At 45.4% G+C, this 20507-nt stretch overlaps 1 protein-coding gene across 2 annotated transcripts in view; it reads left to right on the forward strand.

Moving 5' to 3' along the window:
• Positions 1-20507, forward strand: part of BACH2 (BTB domain and CNC homolog 2) — a 374567-nt gene that overhangs the window by 74340 nt on the left and 279720 nt on the right. For both annotated transcript variants that reach the window (XM_043889800.1, XM_043889801.1), the window contains exon 2: positions 20140-20252. Coding sequence is in view for 1 of the 2 variants with exons in the window: in XM_043889801.1 (XP_043745736.1) it covers positions 20244-20252 (9 nt within the window). In the remaining variant the exon portion in view is untranslated. The remainder of the gene's footprint in view (positions 1-20139; positions 20253-20507) is intronic.

Here is a 20507-nt window from a genome sequence, read left to right on the forward strand (position 1 = left end):
TTATTAGCATGGAATGTGACCTGGGCAGTGAACTTTTAAAAAGCTCTCCAAAGTGATTCTAATGTGCAGCAGTTGGAACCAGTGGTTTAAGAACTTGGTCTGTAAGTTCGCAAGGGTGTTGACTGTAGAATCACCTCTGTGGCCTGACTTGGTGAACTTACTTTTTACCTCTGACAGTGTCTCTTTTGCTTTTTAGCCAGCAGTAATTGAGATTTAATTCTGCTCAGTTTCCCTACCTGACTCCAAATTCTACCTCTCTGTCAAATGATGGTTTCTCTCTCCAGAAGTGGTTCTTATGCTTAGGCTCATGGAGTAATACTGGTGATGTGTCTGTGAAGTGTCTTTGTAAGGTTCTCAGCCTCACTGGACTCTCTTATTTTCTTTTTTTCTTTCTTTTAAAAAGATATTTATTTACTTAGTTGGCTGTTCTGGGTCTTAGCTGTGGCACTCCAGATCTAGTTCCCCGACCAGGGGTGGAACCTGGGCTCCATTGGGAGCATGGAGTTTTAGCCATTGGACCACCCGGGAAATCCCTGGACTCCCTTATTTATGAGATATAATTTTTTCTGAAATTGTTTTACAGCCTGAAGCATTTTTATGATTTTAATATACATTGCTTTTGTCTTCCAAGAGTAAAATAAACACCTTTTCCACATAGTGCTTTATAATAATAAACCACTTATGAGTCTTTCCTCAAAACAGTTTGACCATCATGGGAGACAACTGACATGCCTACAGTGCTTAACAGTTGACAAAATCTTACAGACAGAAATATGGTACAAATTTTCTCCTTACGGAGTTTAGAAAAGTTTGATTAACTTATCCATTGGAAAATACAGTTGGATTAAATAAAGAAGTATTAAAGCAGAAGGGTGCGTTTGTTCACAGGTTTGCAAATGTACTTGATTAATCTGGAAATCCATTTTGCAGTGGGTGCTGGGTCTCAAACTGAGGTTTTTAAGGCAATAGAGATGTTGTTTGGTAAGAGGAGACAGATAGGGCTTCCCTGGTAGCTCCGACGGTAAAGAATCTGCCTGCAGGAGACCTGGGTTCAATCCCAGGGTTGGGAATCCCTAGAGAAGGGAATGGCTCCCCACTCCAGCATTCTTGCCTGGACAGAGGAGCCTGGCAGGCTACAGTCCATGGGGTCGCAAGTGAGTGGAACGTGACTGAGCGGCTAACACACGCAGGAGATAGGTGATTTGCAAGTGCAACAGATTTTGGCAAAGGCTGGGAGACAGAATCCTGCTAGGCGGTTGGGAAAGGTATAAACTGGGTGTGGCAGGTGATGAGAAAGGCTTGCCAAGGTGGGGCTAGTTGTATGAGATTTCATAGCAAGAATACTTGGGAAGAGCTAAAAAATATATGGTATAGTGGAAGGAGTTTCTGTTTTCCTTTGTGTGGTGGTTGAAGTCCAGTTGGTCTGTAATCACGTTGGTGCTATGGATCATTGAACAAGGCTGGCCATTTGGATTGGTTTTCTTGAGGGTAAAGCTTTTGAAATTAACCCTGCTTCTTGAGGTTGAAAATTTCCTCATTCTGATGTCTTGTCTATGTCTTGCTGCTGTAATCCCCGAGACGAGAAAGGGGACTTAGGGATGCCTCTCTTTTGAAAAGGAAGGGTTAGCAAAGGCGGGGACTGTCACGGTTGTTTCTCTTTGTTCAGGACTTAGAACTTGTGAGCCTGTGGTTCCACCCCTCACTTTGTGAGCTGTTTTCCTCCGATATTTCCTAATTTTTCCCATGACGTTTCAGCCCGTTTCTTCACAAGATTGTAAGGCTTGAAAGACCCCTTTGTTTTACAGAGTGTGAGCTGGTGCACATTTGCTGAGCTGGTCGGCTGGGGTCTGTGTGTGGGTGGGACGTGGCTAGTGGATCATGCAGACTGGAGGGTGTGTAGAGTGTATTCCTGACGATGGCAGACACTTTCTGCTCAGCAGGCGTCTAGGGAGGGCCTTTTGCTTCATGGAAGGTGCTGCAGTTTTAAAATATTTTCCACACACTATGTTTTTTAACTGCGCTGATTGAGAGAAATGGGAGGCTAAGGGAGGTTCTTGATGGTAAATCAAATGAATGAAGGCCTTATCCAAACTTCATTTCATGTTCAGATAAAAGCAAACTTTTGTTCTTATAATGCACACTCATACACCACCACCACCCCCCAACACACACAAACACACTGCCGATGTCCTGCCTGTGATTTATGTGAGCTCTGATCCATTTTCATCTTCTCATCACCCTGAGCATCTATTTAGAATTGCAGCCATCCTCTTCCATCCCATTTCCAATTCCTCTGACCCCAGTCAATTTTTTATTGCTCCTACCACCTTATATTCGTGCCTGGAGAATCCTGTGGACAGAGGAGCCTGGCAGGCTACAGTCCACGGGATCACAGAGTCCAACATGACAAGTGACTTAGTACGCATGCACCACCTTATAACAAAAGTCATTTATTACATTTCTTGTTTGTGTTTACCGTTAGATTCTAAATTCCATGAAGGTAGGGGATTTTGTCTGTTTTCTTCATGGATGTATCCCAAGTCTCAGGACAGTGCCTGACACATGATAGGTGCTCAGTAAATACTGCTGGGTGAATTAGTGAATGAACAATGTTGATGAGTGAGTGATGTGTCTCAGATTTGAGTCATAGCCTTTTAAATTCTAATTTACTAGAGAATCTTAATGCATTTTCTGCGGTTTGGTTTTTCAGCTTCCCTACTTTTTTTAGGATAATGAGGAATGGTATCTCCTCCCAGCTGCAGTATGGGAATGATCTGATGATCCTTATGGAGTAGGGGCAGAGTATTGCTCTCAGATTTACTTTTTGATCTTGAAGGCCCTGAACTAACAGTCTTCAAACTCTGGTCTGCAGAAGTTCCCTGGAGATACTTAAGGGGGTGTGCGAGCATTTATTTCATTTGCATTTTATTTTTAATACATTTGAGCATTTTTTATAACCTTAATTTAAAAACATGCACACTTAAATGTGTTACTTACATGCCAAATTTTAACACATTGAGACCATCGACACATTGAATCAGACTGTCAAATTAACCTTGAAATTGAGTGTTTTCTGCTATCTTGGCTTATATTTGAACCTGTTATAAAGGAGTTGTCGATAAGTCTGTACCATGTCTGTACCAATGTTTTTCAGATTCCAGCGAGGTCATAAATTGAACAAGTGAATTCCTCCGGTTAGATAAATACAGCGTGGTCAGTTACATGCCAGGCAGGGCTAGGGAGTCTCCTCTGAGTGTAGATTTCTGGGTGGGTAAGTGGCTAGTTATATAATTCTTCTGAATTCTGTCTAGAAAAGTGTTCTGACTCAGACCCTTCCAGGCCATCCCCTTGCCATGCCGGGTCGGCTGTCCTAGATCCAGTGTCATCCCTCTCCTCTTCCCTGGCCTGGACCCTGGAAGCAGCCTCAGCAGCCTCTCCGAGACCCAGTCTTCCCTCTGCTTCTGGTCTCCTTTTGAGACACATCCCAGCAAGGCCATTGGCCGTCACTGCCTGCACGGTCATCCGCAGACCCGAGCTGTTCGGGACAGTGTCCCCTGGCTGCACGTGGCTCGTGAGCTCTCAAAATGTGGCCAGTCTAAGTTGAGATGTGTCACAGGTATAAAACCATGCCCTATTCTAAAAAGACTTACATATGACTAGAAACTAGAGACAGTCGTACTAAGTGAAGTAAGTCAGGAAGGTAGAAACCACATGATAGCACGTATATGTGGAATCTGAAATGTAACACAAATGAACTTATCTATAAAACAGAAACAGACCCACCGACCTAGAGAGCAGACCTGTGGTTTCCATGGGAGCGGGGGAGTCGGGGAGAGATGGACTGGGAGTTTGGGGTTAGTAGGTAAGCAAAAAGGTCCTACTGTGTAGCACCAGGAACTGTCATCAATATCCTGTGATAAACCATAATGGAAAAGAGTATTTAAAAAAAAAAAAAGAATCTTCATATATGTAAAACTGAATCACTTCGCTGCACAGCAAAATTAACACAACATTGTAGATCAACTATACTTTAATAAAAAATTAAAAAATAAAAATAAGAGTATAAAAATGTAATATATCTCAATTTTTATATTGAATACATGTCAAAATGGTAATATTTTAGACCTATTGGGTTAACTAACATATCATTAAAATTAATTCCTTCTGTTCCTTTTTATGTTTTTAACATTACTGCTGGAAAATTTGAAGTTACGTGAGTGGTTCACCTTAGGTTTCTGTCCCTCAGCGCTGGTCTCCACTGTATCATGACATTTGAAGTTTCTAATAACTTAGGCTCAGTTCCCTTTTCAGTCTCAAATCCCAGTCCTTCTTCCCCTCCTCAGAATTTCTCATAACCCCCAGCACTCACCAAACCTATTTATACTTACGGGTGGTGGTTGTTGGTTTTTTTTTTTTTTTCCACATTCTGTTCCTTCATTCTGAGCTTCTTTCTTTGTTAGCTGTAAAATTCCTACTCAGATTTTTAGGACTTAATTGTCCCACGCTGCTGAAGTTATGCCCCATCTACCTAGACGGAATTAGCCACGTTTCCCCATAGCAAGCGTTGATACCTCCATTACTGTGATGGTCTTGCTGTGGGGCCATGAGGTGTCTTCTTAACTAGGCTTCTTCAGGGAGAAGGCTGCAATTTATTCCTCCAGTGACCCCCTGAGGGCAGTACCTGGTGTGTACTAGACATTTAATTGACATTTATTAAATTAATTTATGAATTAATTTCACCCCACTGCACACACTGCTGTTTTCACATGCATCCAGCCTTGATCATCTGAACCATTAGCCATGCAAACACTTGAATGCAGAGGTGGAGAGCTCTGGACCTCTCAGTTGATCAGTTTTCAGACTTTGATGTTTAATGAAATGGCCTCTTTGGTCTCACTGGTTGACTTACAGTGATTTAAAAAATTATCCATTTGAATTTATGAAATCCATGGATATTGTATAGACATACAAATGACCACTTACTATTTCGTTTAGAGAGGTTTCATATAAGATTTGGCTTGATTGAAGATTTCACTTCTAAACCAAGTTTGAAAGCCACTGTTCTAATCCCAAATCTCATTTATATTGACATTCCAAAGGTTTCATTTTAATTTTAATGCAGTGCAAGTTCACACAGAGCAAGACTTTTCAACTCTGGCTGCCCAATACCTACAGCTGGGAAGCTTTCAGAAATTCTGATGCCCAGGTCCCCCTCCTCCCCCAGCCCCAACAGGGATCCTGGTAGAATTGGACTGAGAGCATCAGTATTTATGAAAATCCTAAGCAGTGACTTGGCCAAAAAGTTCATTTGGGTTTTCCTATAACCTCCCAAACAAACTATTTGGCCAGTCCAATACTTTGTAATAAATTGATTCTGTGGTGCAGAGGTAAATTATGAAATTGTTGAAGTTGTGAACTGGTCATTTTTCTTCCTTTTTATTAGTGATGTTGTGACGATGGTAATTCGTCTTAAGTGTGTACTATGGTTTGGGGGTGAAAAACAGCATTTAATTGAACCCAACTTCTATGGACAGTTTCTTAAGGCTTCTGAAATTGAAAGTTCCTTTTCTATCATTTTCTAAAACCTGCGGGCAGCAGAATTTTAATGTCCCTTATTGGGGACATATTGGGGAAATAGCAAACAAAAGGCGTATTTCAAATCACGAAACGAGGATTGACAAGGACAGTGGGTGTAAGATGTCTGTGCGCTCAGGTAGTGGCCTCCTGACACCCTCGTTAGCCTGAATTAACAGTGTTCCCCTGACTGAACCTCCATAGTACTGCCACACTGATAAAATCTGGCATTCTGCTTAATCACTTTTTAATGACACTCTTCCTTTTCTTCTTGGTATGTGAGAAGCCAGCCTTTTAATTTTTTTAAAGTGTGGGAAAGAATTAACTTTCAGTTCCTAATTCAGTAAAATGGGCTGGTATTACACATATAATTCTAGTGGGAACAGGGGCAAAATTTATCTAATTTCTGCTTACCACTATCTCTTCTTAAACTGAAAAATAAAAAAAAACAGTTATAAACTACCTGAAATCATGTAAAGGAGAAAATCTGAGATAAATACTTGGGAGACGTTGCAAGAAAAGCGCCTGAATTCCGATAGTCTGTTCCCTGTTACGATTGTGTTCGATGAAAATGCCAATGTCAGTAAGCATAAGTTTTGCAGATTATCAGTTTGTTGAAAAAGGCTGTGGGCTCTTATTCTTCTAAGGTGGCATCTCTTTCAGTTTAGGCTCCATAGGGGAAAGAAGAAAGAAAAATACACACTTGGGGTTGAATCCTTGAGGGCAGAGAAAGGAGCAGAGTCCTTTCCTGGACTTGGTCATTTGTAGCCCGCGTGTCTTCTGGGTGAGACTGATGTCATGAGAATTGAATGCAGAGGCAAACTTGGGGGGGGGGGCGGTGTGTGGTGGTTAAAAGCCCAGAATATGGAGTGAGTGTGAAGGGCACCACAACCACCCCTGGATCTGTCAAGAATGTACCTATTTTTAACATCCTGGATCAAGTGTCAGCCTCAGCAGGAGTGAGGAGGGTAGGGACCGCGTGGGGCGGAGGTGGACGGGAAGCGGCCTCTGGCGTATTTGCAATACAGCCGTGCCTTCTTAATGGCTCGCTGCCGCCAGGTAAAGTTTTCTTTGCACGTGATGAATGGCAGAGAATTCTTTAGCCGAGGGAACCGAAGGAGCTGGGAGGCGGAAAGGGGAAGGGCAGAACGGAACAGAGAGAAAAAGAAACACCGCCCCAGAGGGAGATGGTCTGTGCTTTGCAGTTGCTTGTGTGGATAGAAACCAGATGGTGAGCTGGAACGGTGCTCTGCTCCGCGAGCTGGGGAGCCAAACATATGGTTAATGGTCGGGAGAAACAGCTCCTCGAGCCAGGGCTTTGCTGACTGCTTCATATTACAGATTGTTACACTGTGTCATTACATTGCCAACCTAAGTGCTTAATACCCACTGCGGGCGGGCGCTGGGCATCCACTCACAAGAAAGACTTTGAGCTCTGTGCTGGCTCAGGATATAGAAGTGACATCATAGGGAGGCTTAAAATGTCTGGTGTTGGGAGGTGGGAAGAAGGGTAATTTTGTAGTGGAAACAATATTTTTTTTTCTTTTCTTTCCTTTTTTTTTTAAAAGAGCCAAGCCTTCATGCCACCAAACTCTACTGTTTTTCTGAGGACCTTTTTGTATGAGTATCTCTCTCTCTGTCTCTCTCTCACACACACAAGTCCTCAGGCAAAAATCTAACCCCAGTCCCTGTCCCCCCACTTTCACCTGGACACCCCATCCCTGGCCTTTGCAAGCCCCACATTTGAAGTTTCTGTTTGGGGCGCTTTGGGCCACAGCAGGCCCGCGTTATCTAAGGAACTGCTGAGCCCATTCATCTGCTTTTCACGGCCCGCTTCCTTTTATTTTTAGCCAAATCCGTCAGGCCTGACAGGCGGGTAATTCGAGCCAGAGAAAGGGCAGCGCTCCAGGTCCTTTCCACAAAGCAATTCTTCTCCTCCCTCCTGGGAGGGCTCCAGACTTGGCCTGCTTCAGGCAGATGGATTTGTTGAGTCATGTGAGATCATTTACACAAAAACACAGTGAGGCAATGGAAATTGAAAAAAAAAAAAAAGGAGGGTGGGGGCAGAGGAAAGAGGAGGGGAAGGCCGGGGTGTGAGCTGGGAGCAGAGGAATGTGCGGGGAGGCAGCTAGATGAGGAATGCCTAGATTCATTTGTGTATAAGGTAATGTCTCGTTTACACTGCGGGTGGAGCCAGGCTGCAGAGGCGCCTCCAACCACTGGCCTGTATTTACATGAGGAAAGAGGTGTAGGGGAAACTTCTTTTTTTTTTTTGGCTTAATTTTTCAAGCAACACCCACCAAACAAAGACCACACTGTTGAGAGCCTTGGGTTCCAGTAGCGGTAAACTACCAATGAGATGGTTTACAGAAAAGGAGTTTGCTCTGTGATGTAATACAAGTTGGCCTTGTCCTGGTTCCAGCATGACTGAGGCAGCAAGAGAGGGAGGAGAGGAAAATTGGAATGGGAGTCTCGGTTAATGGTTTCCAGAGATGATTTAGCAGGGCTGGAGTGAGCGAGGGAAGTGGGTTATGGTGGAGAACTACTCCAACGTGCCCCATAATTGCGGTAGGTAAAATAAAGTCATTACGGTGGCTTCCCTTGCTCAAGAGTCATTGAGCAATGATTTTGAAATGCCAAGGAAGGTATCACTTTTTCCCTACCAAGGTATTCATTTCCCTCTTGCTTCTGGAACATGAAAAAAAAAAGAAAGCCCAACTCTTACATCATGGTCAACAGTATTAACATTTAGTGAATCAGTTTTGTTTACTGTTTATACCACAGGCCCTTAAAACATTCCATTAAGAAACTGTCTCCTGCTCATTCATGAATTTTTTTTCCTCCTTCTTCTGATTGGCTTACATGCAGGCACTGTGTTTAAAAAGGGATTTTTCTTTCTTTCATGGGAATGAAAGAGTTCGTGAGAGAATGATGACTGGGTTATGGAAACGTACATTCTTACATCAGATGCAATGAAAGTGTGCTATGTAGAGGAAAGGGGGTGTTTTGAAACAGGTACAGAAAATTAGAAATGGGAGAATTTCAAAATAAGCATGCTGATTATTTTCATCATGAAACCTTTCTGCAATTCTGCATTTATTTAGTGTCCTACCATGCAGCTGTTTTTTAAACCTTCCTAGAATGTAGGTCAATATCCCCACGGTTCCTCATATTTTTGCTGGTATTATGAAAGTTGAAGTATTTTGCCATTTTTTTTCCCCCAGCCCTACATCTACTCAGGTTACATGTACGGTTTTAGTGATCATGGAGGCGAGCTCAGGAATTCCTTCCATTAGGGCTCACCAGTGAACCGTGATGGTAAGCGCAGAGATCACACCTTCACCTGAAATAAACACAGCACTCACGTTGATGCTGATCATGTCGTCTCAAATCCAAGCTGCTCCACTCTTTTCCAGGCAGCTCTTGATGATCTGACTCTGCATAGTTACAGGGCAGTTTTCATTTATTTTACTTGAAGAAAGAACTGGTGAATTTTTGTGGTGGTTACTTGTGCACATTTTGACTGCGTGCTCCCAACGTTATTGGAATGTGATTAAGAATGGTCACTCTTTTAAACCTACCCATATCCGCGAGTGTTCCCTCTACATCAGAATTTCTCAGTTTCATCCCTGTTGACTTGTTTTTTTCCCTTTTGAACTTTTAATTTTGTATTGTGATGTCAACAATGGTGTGATAGTTTCATGTGATCAGTGAGGGGACTCAACCATCCATACACATGGATCCATTTTCCCCCAAACACCCCTCCCATCCAGGCTGCCAGATAACATTGAGCATAATTCCCTGTGCTATACAGTGGATCCTTGTTGGTTATCCCACTCTTGACGTTTTAGAGCCGACAGTTCTTATTATGGGGGGTGTATTGTGCCTGGTAGGATATTTACCAACATCCTTAGTCTCTACCTGCTCGATGACGGGCGCACCCTCCCCCAGTCGTGACAGCCAAGAATGTCTCCATGCACTTGCAGTTCAGAACCACTGCTCTGTTCTTAATTTTGGTTTGTAAGTTTACCCTCTTCCTTCTGAACCAAGCATTCAGTTACGTCTGAGATGACATTAAAGAGTGTAAAATCATTTTTTCCTCTTTCCATTTATTCTAGAAGTGGGAGCCCCAGGTTGGATAAAGTTTTCCAAGGCTCGGGCAAGGGTATTTTAGGGAAAAAAATTTTCCCACCAAACGATGTAGAGTTTTGTTCCATGAGACAGCCTCTCTCTCGGGCTTGCGGCCTTAGCAGGTGGAACCCTTCAAGGCTGAGCTTTCCCAGGGCCGTTCAAGAGCCAGCGGCTCCGCTGACTGCGCCTGGCGGGGTGGGGTTGACAGAAGAAGAAAGGGAGCGTCCCCAGCTCAGGGGCTCTCTGCAGGCTCACCTCCTTCCTGTCCAGCCCCAGCACGAGGGGAAGAGGCCGGCCCTCAGTTCTTTCTTTGGAGCAGAGCAGACATCCTCCCGGCGCAGTGGCTGCGGTCTCTGAAGCTGGAAGTCTCGTTAAGCGAGGAATGCAGCCCTCTCCCCAGGCTGAGGCCGGCATAAATTTCCTCTGTTTGTTTTGCGAGGACTGGTGTGGACTGCTGTAATGAGATCAGAGGGTCCCCTGGGGCCGAGGCCTCCAGGTCGGCGGCTGGAGCCGTCCTCCGCGGCTGTTCTACCGGGGCTGTGGTGGGAGAACTCGGCGCCTCTCCAGGCCACAGTTGTGATGTGCGGAGCCAGTTGCGCCCTGGTCGCCTTCCTCGTCCTCTCTGCCCCTCTCTCGCTACCGAAACGTCAGCGTGCGGCCACCCAGTTCTGGATCATTGGAAAGTTAACACCAGGCACCTTCCTTCCCCCAGACCCAGGACAGACTTGGCCGGGTGTGAAGAGCGCGGGGCGCTGACTGCTTCCTTGGGGGTAGTTTGCTGCGCTGCCGATGCTGACGGGGAGCATGGGTCTCAGTGTTTGACCCGATCCTTAAGCTCTTCCTCACCCAGCGTCACCCTGCCATGAGGAAAAGTCAGGCTGTGAGTCATAACGAGACCGCATCAGCTACAAAGAACGTATTTCTGGCTCTGGCCTGAAGTACAGCCAAATAGCCACTGGATATGACAGAATTGAGGTTAGGGAAGCCCACATGGGGATTTCTGGCAGAATGGAATCCTGAGGTCATGCAGCCTGGCCCCCTTCTAACTCCCAGCCCCACTCTGCCTACCCCCAGATCCTTAGGTATGTTGGAAATTGGAAATAATAAGTGCCTCGTGAGCTCAAATCCACCTGCAATGCAGAAGATCCAGGTTTGATCCCTGGGTCAGGAAGTTCCCCTGCAGAAGGAAATGGCAAGCCACTGGAGGATTCTTGCCTGGAGAATTCAGTGGACAGAGGAGCCTGGCGGGCTACAGTCCACAGGGTCGCAAAGGACTGGAGATGACTGAGTCACTCAGCGCGGGCCCAAGTTCGAAGGCGGGAAAGGGAAGTTCCCAGATGGGAAGCATTAACGCCACAGACGGGGCCATGGGTTCCAGGGGCTGCAGTGGGTGACTGCACTCACACCGGAACTGCCGACCCAAGGCGGCAAGGTGCGCCCCCCAGAGTCTGCGTGGGGCTCTCAGGGTGAGTGTTGGGGGCACGGCGTGGGGAGATGGGCACCCAGCGTTCTGTTGTTAGAAGGACTCTGGGGGTTCCCAGGTGCGCTACCTGTGAGGTGTAAGAACTTCATCCATTCTGATGACACTGAACTCATTCAAGAGCATAGAAAGCCCAGCACCCTGGGAGAACAAACATTCGGACATCGGGCGCCCTCATGAAGAACAAGCCACGCGGTGGAGAAGCTGGTGTTCAGAGGACAGAATTTGAGCCTCAAGAAAGCAGAAATCAACAGTGAATCCTTGAGATTGCTTTCGACAGGTGCCGGTCATGCCAAATTGAGCTTTCTTCTGAGGATCAATGAAAGCTTCTTCCAAGACGAACAAGGCATCACACTCAGTTTGGCTGGCTAAACAGATGGGTTTCAGATGTAAGCACTCGCCCCTAGTAAGACGGTCGCTTCTCACTGACTTATCCTCGAGGTATTGTTGAGAATATTTCAATCCCTCAGTTGAAAACCTTTTGTTGGAGAGATAGCTGATCCCCATGAGCTTCTGGAAAGAGATACTTTCAGAGTGATTTCCCGTGTCTTTGCTTCCTTTTCAGTGGGTTATTCTGAAGTCACCCACCGACTAGGCTTTCTGTTATTTTCGCTTCTTACCAAATCACAGGAAATGTGTTTGTAGGAATTGTTCAGCAAACGCCCCAGAGGAGAGGGAAGCTGAGATTGTTGGAAGGTCACTAGGATTCTTTCAGAACAAAATCAAAGAAACCTGGATCAGTCAGTCATGGTTAGTAAGCTTTTGTCCTGGATGAATACAGGTCAGCCTTCTCCATCCGAACTGGACAAGTGGACTGGGGATTGCCTCAAACTCTGGCCAGCCACCAAGTCCACAGCAGGCACTGACATGCACTGTTGGCAAACATGAGTTGAGGACGCTAAAATTAAGGCATGACTCTATTTATTAGTAGGGTGATGAAATCTCTTACATGTAAGTTTTTTCTTCTGAGGCATACAAAGAGTACCCAGATAGTACCCTATTGACCTAAAAGTGATGCCATGCTTCTCAAGAGAAAACTCTTCAGGATTGCATTCTTAAATTTGAAGGTGTTTTTTCATTTAGCCTCACAATATTCTGGCCAAGTCAGGAGTAGATACAGATTTTGACATTAAAGCATCAAAAGAACATAAATTGAGAGGGAAAAGGCTCTGTTGGAGCTAGATTTAAGGAAGATCTTCCTAAATGTTTGCCACCAACAGTGTAGCCTGCTATAACAGAATACCATAGCCTGAGATGCTAAGCAGCAGTTTATGTCTCACAGTTTTGGAGGCTGGTGAGTCCCAAGATCAAGGTGCCAGCCCGTTTGATTCCTCGCGAGGGCTCTGTTACAGACAGCTGACTTCCTGCTGTGTCCTCAGATGGTAAGGAGAGGGAGAGAAAGAATGCATGCACACATTTGAGCTCTCTGGCATCTCTTCTTATAATGGCACTAATCCCACAGTGGGGACTCCACCCAAATATCATCACATCGGGGATTAGGCAACCTATGCATTTTGTGGGGGGACACACAAACTTTCAGTCTATAACATCATTATAATTAAAATTTGCATATATTGAGTGCCTACTGCATGTAGGGCGGTGGGATAGATGCTGGTTACTTGGGAATAAAACAGACAAAATCTCTTCCCTTGAAATACTTGTAATCCAGTAGGGTAATTGAGAGGTAAACACCTCCGTACACTTGCAAGCATAATGAGATGATGCTGAATGGTGATGGGAAACAGGAAGAGGTGAAGAGCCTCATCTTTGTTAACATCATGCATCCAATGCTTTCTTCATGTTACTCCATTCAATTGTCAGAACAGGCTTAGGAGGTATAAAGAATTTCCTCAAATTTTGCAGGTGAAGGAATAGAGACGCAGAGGTGGTTAGTGCCAAGAGGCAGAGTTGATACGCAGACTGACGTGGTTCCTGAGCCCTTCCTTGCCCACTCTTCCCTGGGCTCCCTGTGCCCAGGGAAGCCACAGCAGTGCATCCCTAGAGGATCAGGAGACAGGCTGGGGCCATCAGCCTTGGAGATTTAAAGGAACAAAGAATCCCCCAACCGACATGAAAGGTCTCCAATAATAGACACAACCTGACCCACCAAATCCAACCCGTTCGGTATTTCCAAAGTATTAATATAAACTGCCAACATTGAAAAGGCATATGCTTTCATGTAATCTCTCACTGTTTTTGTCTTCCTTGAATATCAGAAGCTCTGGGGCCATGTGCCTCATGTCCCTTGTTCCTGCCTTCCTGGAGCGACACTTGGCAGATTCTCCAGGCCACCTACTCCTTGTTGTCTGTCTTCTCCTCTGGCCCGACTGTTCCCTCATCTCATTCTTTCTTGACAGCTTTGTTGTCGTTCAGTCATTCAGTCATGTCCGACTCTTTGTGACCTAATGAACTGCAGCACGCCAGGCTTCCCTGTCCTTCACCATCTCCCAGAGTTGGCTCAAACTCATGTCCACTGAATCAGTGATGCCGTCCAACCATCTCATCCTCTGTAACCCCCTTCTCCTCCTGCCCTCAGTCTTTCTGAGCATCAGGGTCTTTTCCAGTGAGTGGGTTCTTCTCATCAAGTGGCCAAAGTATTGGAGTTTCAGCATCAGTCCTTCCAATGAATATTCATGGTTCATTTCCATTAGTATTGACTGGTTTGATCTCCTTGCTGTCCAAGGGACGCTCAAGAGTCTACCCCTTAAGCATCTGAATTTGTGTCCTCTGGATTAAATAGCCCCACCCAGGCTGGAAGTAGGCTGATCCAGGCACCCCCCTTGGAAGCTTTTCTGTATTGTGCCTTTAATTAAGATATTCCTAAATTACTTAAATTGCTCTTTTATAGAGTGTTAGCCCTGAACTTGGATATCCTGACTTAGGATTAGACTACGGGAACCCCGGCATATGTGCCAGCAGTATTCACCTGAAAGCAGCAGACACTCTGCCCCTTGGCGCTGTCCACTGGCATGCTGCTACTCCTCATCTGGCTCTCAGGGCAGTTTTTTGTGTTACCGGCAGCGTCTCTCTTCTTTATATTCCTTTCACTTCTTCTTCCTTATCGGTTTCCTGTTGAACTATATAGCTCATATGCCAGTTAGTATTTCAGAATATTAATTTTCAGATTGCCTAGCCTGCCCTTGGATGAGAAGGCTCCTGATGATGCTTGGTGGCCTGATGACTTGGGTGCTGTGTTTCCCATGGCACAACAAGGGAGCAAGGCAGGGTGGCCAGCACCGGCCTGTCTCTTGGGGCAGAACCAGATTATAGCGTGTTTGCTGCCTGAAGCTGGGGATGGCAAAAACAGAAGTCTTGCAGAGTCAGAGCTACGTGTCTAATGTAACCTTGAGGCTGGACAAGGACCTTCAAGATATTTCTCAGGAAACGTTGCTCTGTCTTTTCAGGAAGAACGGACGGAGACAGCCACTTGGAGAGTGTGTGTGCGTTTAGGGTAGAGGACGGGTCTATTTGCTGTTTCACCTTTGGATCTTTTAATCCCAGCACCAACACCGCTTATTGTGGAAGGGAGTGTTTGGACTGTCTGTAATAAAATGGTTTTACATTTTCCAGTCTTGCACAAGGATTCCTCTTGAAGGTTGTCAAGACTTTGTTTCAGACGTGTGTTAATTACCCCAACCCATGAAATTGACTCCACTATGGTGGAGGATATTAGGGATATTTCTCTCATCTGTTAACGTCATTTCTGACACTCCTAAGTCCTAGATTTAGAGAATTTCTCCTAGACTCCGACCACCTTGCCTGCTCTGCCCTTCTCTCCAAGCACCCATTCATCTTTTTATCCCCTTGTTCCCTTTCCACATGCTCTCGGGTCCTCCTGCTCTGGCCCTTTGCTCAGGCTCCTGGATTCAGCGGTGGCAGGGGAGGGACTGGAGGCCTGATTCACAGGCTGACCTCAGGCTGTGTTGTATGTAAAAGCCAGTGGGGACTTGGACAAAGTGAGGCATAAACCACTGGCTCATCTCGGCGTGTTTCCTGTAGGGAGTGCCAAAACTCCCCAGCTTTGAGTAATATCAGAAAAGACTTCTAAAATGAACATCTTGGTAGAGATTGAGGAGTTGGAATGGGGAGAAAAACCCAGCTCATCATATTCCATTGATTTCTTATTGGTATTTAATGTCACTGAAGGTGTTAAGTCACTCAGTTGTGTCCGACTCTGTGACCCCATGGACCGTAGCCTACTAGGCTCCTCTGTCTTCGGAATTTTCCAGGCAAGAATACTGGAGTGGGTAACCTTTCCCTTCTCCAAGGGATCTTCCTGACCCAGGGACCAAACCTGGATCTCCCAACCTTGCAGGCAAATTCTTTACTGTCTGAGCCACCAGAATCATTGATTATTGGTAATAAGTATTTGCTGCATTTTCAAGGGCTAAGAAATGGTGCAGCGCCCACACACAGCCATATGACATGGTTGAGCTTCTGTTTAGAGTAGGGAGGAGAGAATGAAGTTGGCTTCCATCCTCACTGGGCCTCTCCACGCCACTATCAGTGATCCAGTTTAGCATACTCTCCTCTGTGGTAGGTGGAGATGGATGGTAAATAAATAGTGGTGAAACAGGTAGGCCCGGTCTTCACTCCGACTCCCACTTGCTGACACCCGAGCCCTGAGAGTGTCCTCCCGGAGAAGCCCTAGGATGTGGTGCTGTCTCCAGGAGCCTCAGGACTGGCTGGTGAGGGGCTCGGCCATACCGCTGAACCTGTCCCCGAGGCTCTTTTGCTCACCTGCCCTTTGCTTTTTCTCCTTTTCTGTAGCCCTCACCTTCTCTTCTCATTCTCTTTGCTCTCGTCTTCTTACATGTGCCCTGTCTCTACCTTCCTGCTCATCCACACTTGTTAACCCGCCTGGAAAGATGAATTGCAGCTCAACTAAGCTCTTAAACGCCTGAGGTTGACCATGGGCTTTGTTTTGCTGCTTGAACCAATCCTGTTAGGAGTGACTGAGTGGAAGTCACACACTGGGATGGCGTTTCTTCCGCTGCCCTTGAGAGGCATCAGCTTCTTGAACAATTAAAAAGAAACATTGAAAAATAGAATAAAAAAAGAAACGCTCCCTTAATTCTACTGTGGTAACTCTGATATCTTTTCCCTGCATGCTTTATACTTGAGTCAGTCTTATTTTTTAAGCTGTGGATTTTTCTAAGCTTCTTCATAAATTGAATTGGCTATAAACAACCAGGTTCTCTGTATTTCAAAGGAGATTGAAATAACTTGATAGAATAAGGCTAGTCTTTTCCGATGCTGTCCAGAAGCAAACTGATCCAATTTCTAACTCTGTCATTCGTTTGCTGAGGTTATTTGTGTTAATTGTGATCTTTTAGTGTCTATGTATGTTTTATTGGGGGAGGTTCTTTTATTTGTGGTCTTTGAGCTTATTTTAACTCTATAGTGTTTTTAAATGAAGTCACTTCCAGCACAGGGTCTACTGCCTACTACAGCATGACTAAGAAAAATTCTTTTTCCTCTCTGCATCCAATTTCCTAATTAGGAAAACTACCACCCAGATTGATCCCAGTACTGAAGAATATAAACATGCATTGTACAGTTTTGAGCATTGTATAAGGTGTTCTTAACAGTACTTTTTAAAAAAAGATTTCTGATCCTGGACATGGAAAGATTTTCTTCTTCTAAAAAAAATCCTGAAGGCCATTTGCAACGTTTATCAACATTGTTTTTAAGGCCCTCCATTAAGAGTCATGACATCACTCTCAGCCCTATGAGTGAGAGCAAAGAAAAAAAAAATCTGTTCATAATATTTATTAAGAATTTTCTAGGTGATTAATATTTCCCTTGGAGAGGTTTTATTCTGACTTTGCTGTAGAACCGATATACATGAAAACGATACAAGAACACTTGGCAGGGGTGACGGACAGGAGAGGATCCAAAATTAGTTTACTGCAAGCTATGTAAGCAAGTTCTCAGGGCATGGGGATGGTGGGATGATTGGAACTGGGTGGGGCTTCCTTGGGGAAATTATGCTCAAGAATCCTTGTCTGTTTGTTATTATCTTCTTGTGCCCACCTTTCCTGTGTTGATACCAGTGTGTCCCTTTGAATGGAATTGTGACATCGGGCATCTCTGCCAGGTTTTTGAACAAATTTCCCAGTTAATTGTTGGGCCATAGTTTTTAAACGGATCAAGTACATAATGTCAAAAAGGAAATAATATGTCTAGATTTCTCTTTAAAACCCCGAAATTCATTAACATCTGCTTCTAGAAATTCAGAGAGATAAATTACATGCAGAATTTTCTTTCAGTCACTTTTAAGCTCGGTTAGAATTAGATATTGAATTTTCTTGGCTTTGAAGCAGTGATTACCCAGGTCTCGTGTACAGCTGAGGGTGCTTTTGGATGTATTTAGGCTACAGAGGCAGCATTCCCGGGTCTCTCGTGTTGTACATCATTGTTAAAATATGTTATTGCTATGACTGAATGTAATATTTTCTTTGGAATTTATGTGTCTCAAATAGCTGAGGAGTGATCGGTCTCCTCTCCCTGTCTTCTGATTTATAATAATATTGTGTTTGCAGGATGATAATGTGCGTGGAGTAAGGGTTTATCTTTTGAAAACGTGTATTGCAAAATCACTTCTTTCTTAGCAAAAGATGTTAAAATGGAGAATACAACCTTGGACTTAAGTGCCTTCGACTCAGTCAGCAAACATGCCTCATGTTGTCCTCCAACAGACGAAGGCTGGCTGCTAAAGACTAAAGGTGATGCTGGGCCAGTGGGATTCTGCGTACTTCTCCCTTCTCCTCTTGAATGTTTTCTACACTGTTGTTATAATTAAAAATGATATATTTTTAAGACACCGCAGTTCTGCTTGAACCTCGAATTCCAGGCTTTATGGAAAGATTCAGATATATAAATCCTTCCTAGCTGCAACCTGAAAACATATAGAAATAAGGTGATTATAAGGCACCTTACAATGTTTTGTTCTCTTTTCAAATCTTCCCAGAAACATCTTTCAAAGGAAAAGGCTACCAATCCAATTAAGTGGTTGAATATATTTTCTTTATTTATTTTTCCTTAATATTTGACTAATTACGAATCCTGGAACTGAACAAGGACCATTGTGTTTTAAAATATAATTCAAATGAATTAAAAAACCTACCTAAAGAACCAACAATGTGGATAAAAACATGGACCCTGTTTCCCATTTGAGGGGATGTTGGGCCATCTGCTTTATTTAGGCCATGGAAAACAGACGTCCTCTGGTACACTGCGTCTCAAAAAGCTCCATGGGAGGCTCTAGCTATGAAGTCCTGACAGTGGGACAGTCAGGCTCCAGCAAATGCTGGTCTGTTTCTTGGTTGGTTGGTTTGTTTGTTTGTTTTCGTTTTTACCACATCATGCAGCATGTGAGGTCTTAGTTCCCTGACCAGGGATCGAACCCATGCCCCCTTCAGTGAACGTGCAGAACGTTAACCACTGGGCCACCAGGGACGTCTCAGCTGGTCTGTTCCTTTACTCCTTGTGGGCTGCTTGGGTGGTACTGAGATTTGGCACGTTCGCTGCTTGTGTGTTAGAGCCTGTCGCTTCCCAAGGGGACTGAAGGCTGCACGCGAAGCCCTGATGTAACCGCCCTCTCTGGCTTCCTGGCCACTGTATGCTCAGCACTCAGGGCACAGTAAGCACTCAGAACACAGTGGTAGGATGAAGCCCTGATGTAACCGCCCTCTCTGGCTTCCTGGCCACGGTATGCTCAGTACTCAGGGCACAGTAAGCACTCAGAACACAGTGGTAGGATGAAGCCCTGATGTAACCGCCTTCTCTGGCTTCCTGGCCACTGTATGCTCAGCACTCAGGGCTCAGTAAGCACTCAGAACACAGTGGTAGGGTGAAGCCCTGATGTAACCGCCCTCTCTGGCTTCCTGGCCACGGTACGCTCAGTACTCAGGGCTCAGTAAGCACTCAGAACACAGTGGTAGGATGAAGCCCTCATGTAACCGCCCTCTCTGGCTTCCTGGCCACGGTACACTCAGTACTCAGGGCTCAGTAAGCACTCAGAACACAGTGGTAGGATGAAGCCCTCATGTAACCGCCCTCTCTGGCTTCCTGGCCACGGTACGCTCAGTACTCAGGGCTCAGTAAGCACTCAGAACACAGTGGTAGGATGAAGCCCTCATGTAACCGCCCTCTCTGGCTTCCTGGCCACGGTATGCTCAGTACTCAGGGCTCAGTAAGCACTCAGAACACAGTGGTAGGATGAAGCCCTGATGTAACCGCCCTCTCTGGCTTCCTGGCCACGGTACGCTCAGTACTCAGGGCTCAGTAAGCACTCAGAACACAGTGGTAGGATGAAGCCCTCATGTAACCGCCCTCTCTGGCTTCCTGGCCACGGTATGCTCAGTACTCAGGGCTCAGTAAGCACTCAGAACACAGTGGTAGGATGAAGCCCTGATGTAACCGCCCTCTCTGGCTTCCTGGCCACGGTACGCTCAGTACTCAGGGCTCAGTAAGCACTCAGAACACAGTGGTAGGATGAAGCCCTCATGTAACCGCCCTCTCTGGCTTCCTGGCCACGGTATGCTCAGTACTCAGGGCTCAGTAAGCACTCAGAACACAGTGGTAGGGTGCATGAGTCTTCTTCGCCCCGTGCATCCACAGTCACTCAGGGCATATGATATCCAACTCTTCCTTGGATCCTGGTGAGCCTGGTGTCTGCGGCCTCAAGACTCTTGATTAGACTCTCTAGACCTGCACCATCCATTATGGTAACCACTGATATACATGGCTATTTACATTGAGCTTTAATTAAAATTACACAGAATTTAAAATTCAGCCCTCAGTTGCACTGGCCACCATTCAAGTACTCGGCAGCAACGTATGGCTCGTTGCTACCATATTGAACAGGCATGGAGCCTTGCCATCGTGGCAAAAAGTTCCCCTGGACACAGGACTGCTCTGAAAGATCTTTTCTTTGTTTGTGATTGCAGTGCAGCTGTCTGCTTCAGGAAGTGAGGTCAGCAGAAGCAAGGAGAATCTTTAAGAGCTGCCTTGCGCTGTGACATGTCTGATTCCTTGCTGCAGTCCCCACAGCATGAACAAGGTAAGAGGCACTTTGCAGACTCATCCTTTGTGTCTTCTTTATGGTACCGTGAATTTCCCTGGCTACGTGATGTCTTTCTGTGGTGTGAGCAGGTTGTGTCTCCTGCCGGAAGCATTATGGAGGTTGGCAAGCAGTGTCGACAGGCAGGGTCACAGGCTGCTGGTGATGTAGCCTTCTAGAGGTGTGAACTGTGTTTGTCGGAGGCCTCTGAGCAGCCAGACTATCGGTTGTTAGTATAATTGTCTTGGCGTGGAT

This window comes from Cervus elaphus, chromosome 28, assembly GCF_910594005.1.
Source record: "Cervus elaphus chromosome 28, mCerEla1.1, whole genome shotgun sequence".
Classification (NCBI taxonomy): Eukaryota; Metazoa; Chordata; class Mammalia; order Artiodactyla; family Cervidae; genus Cervus; species Cervus elaphus.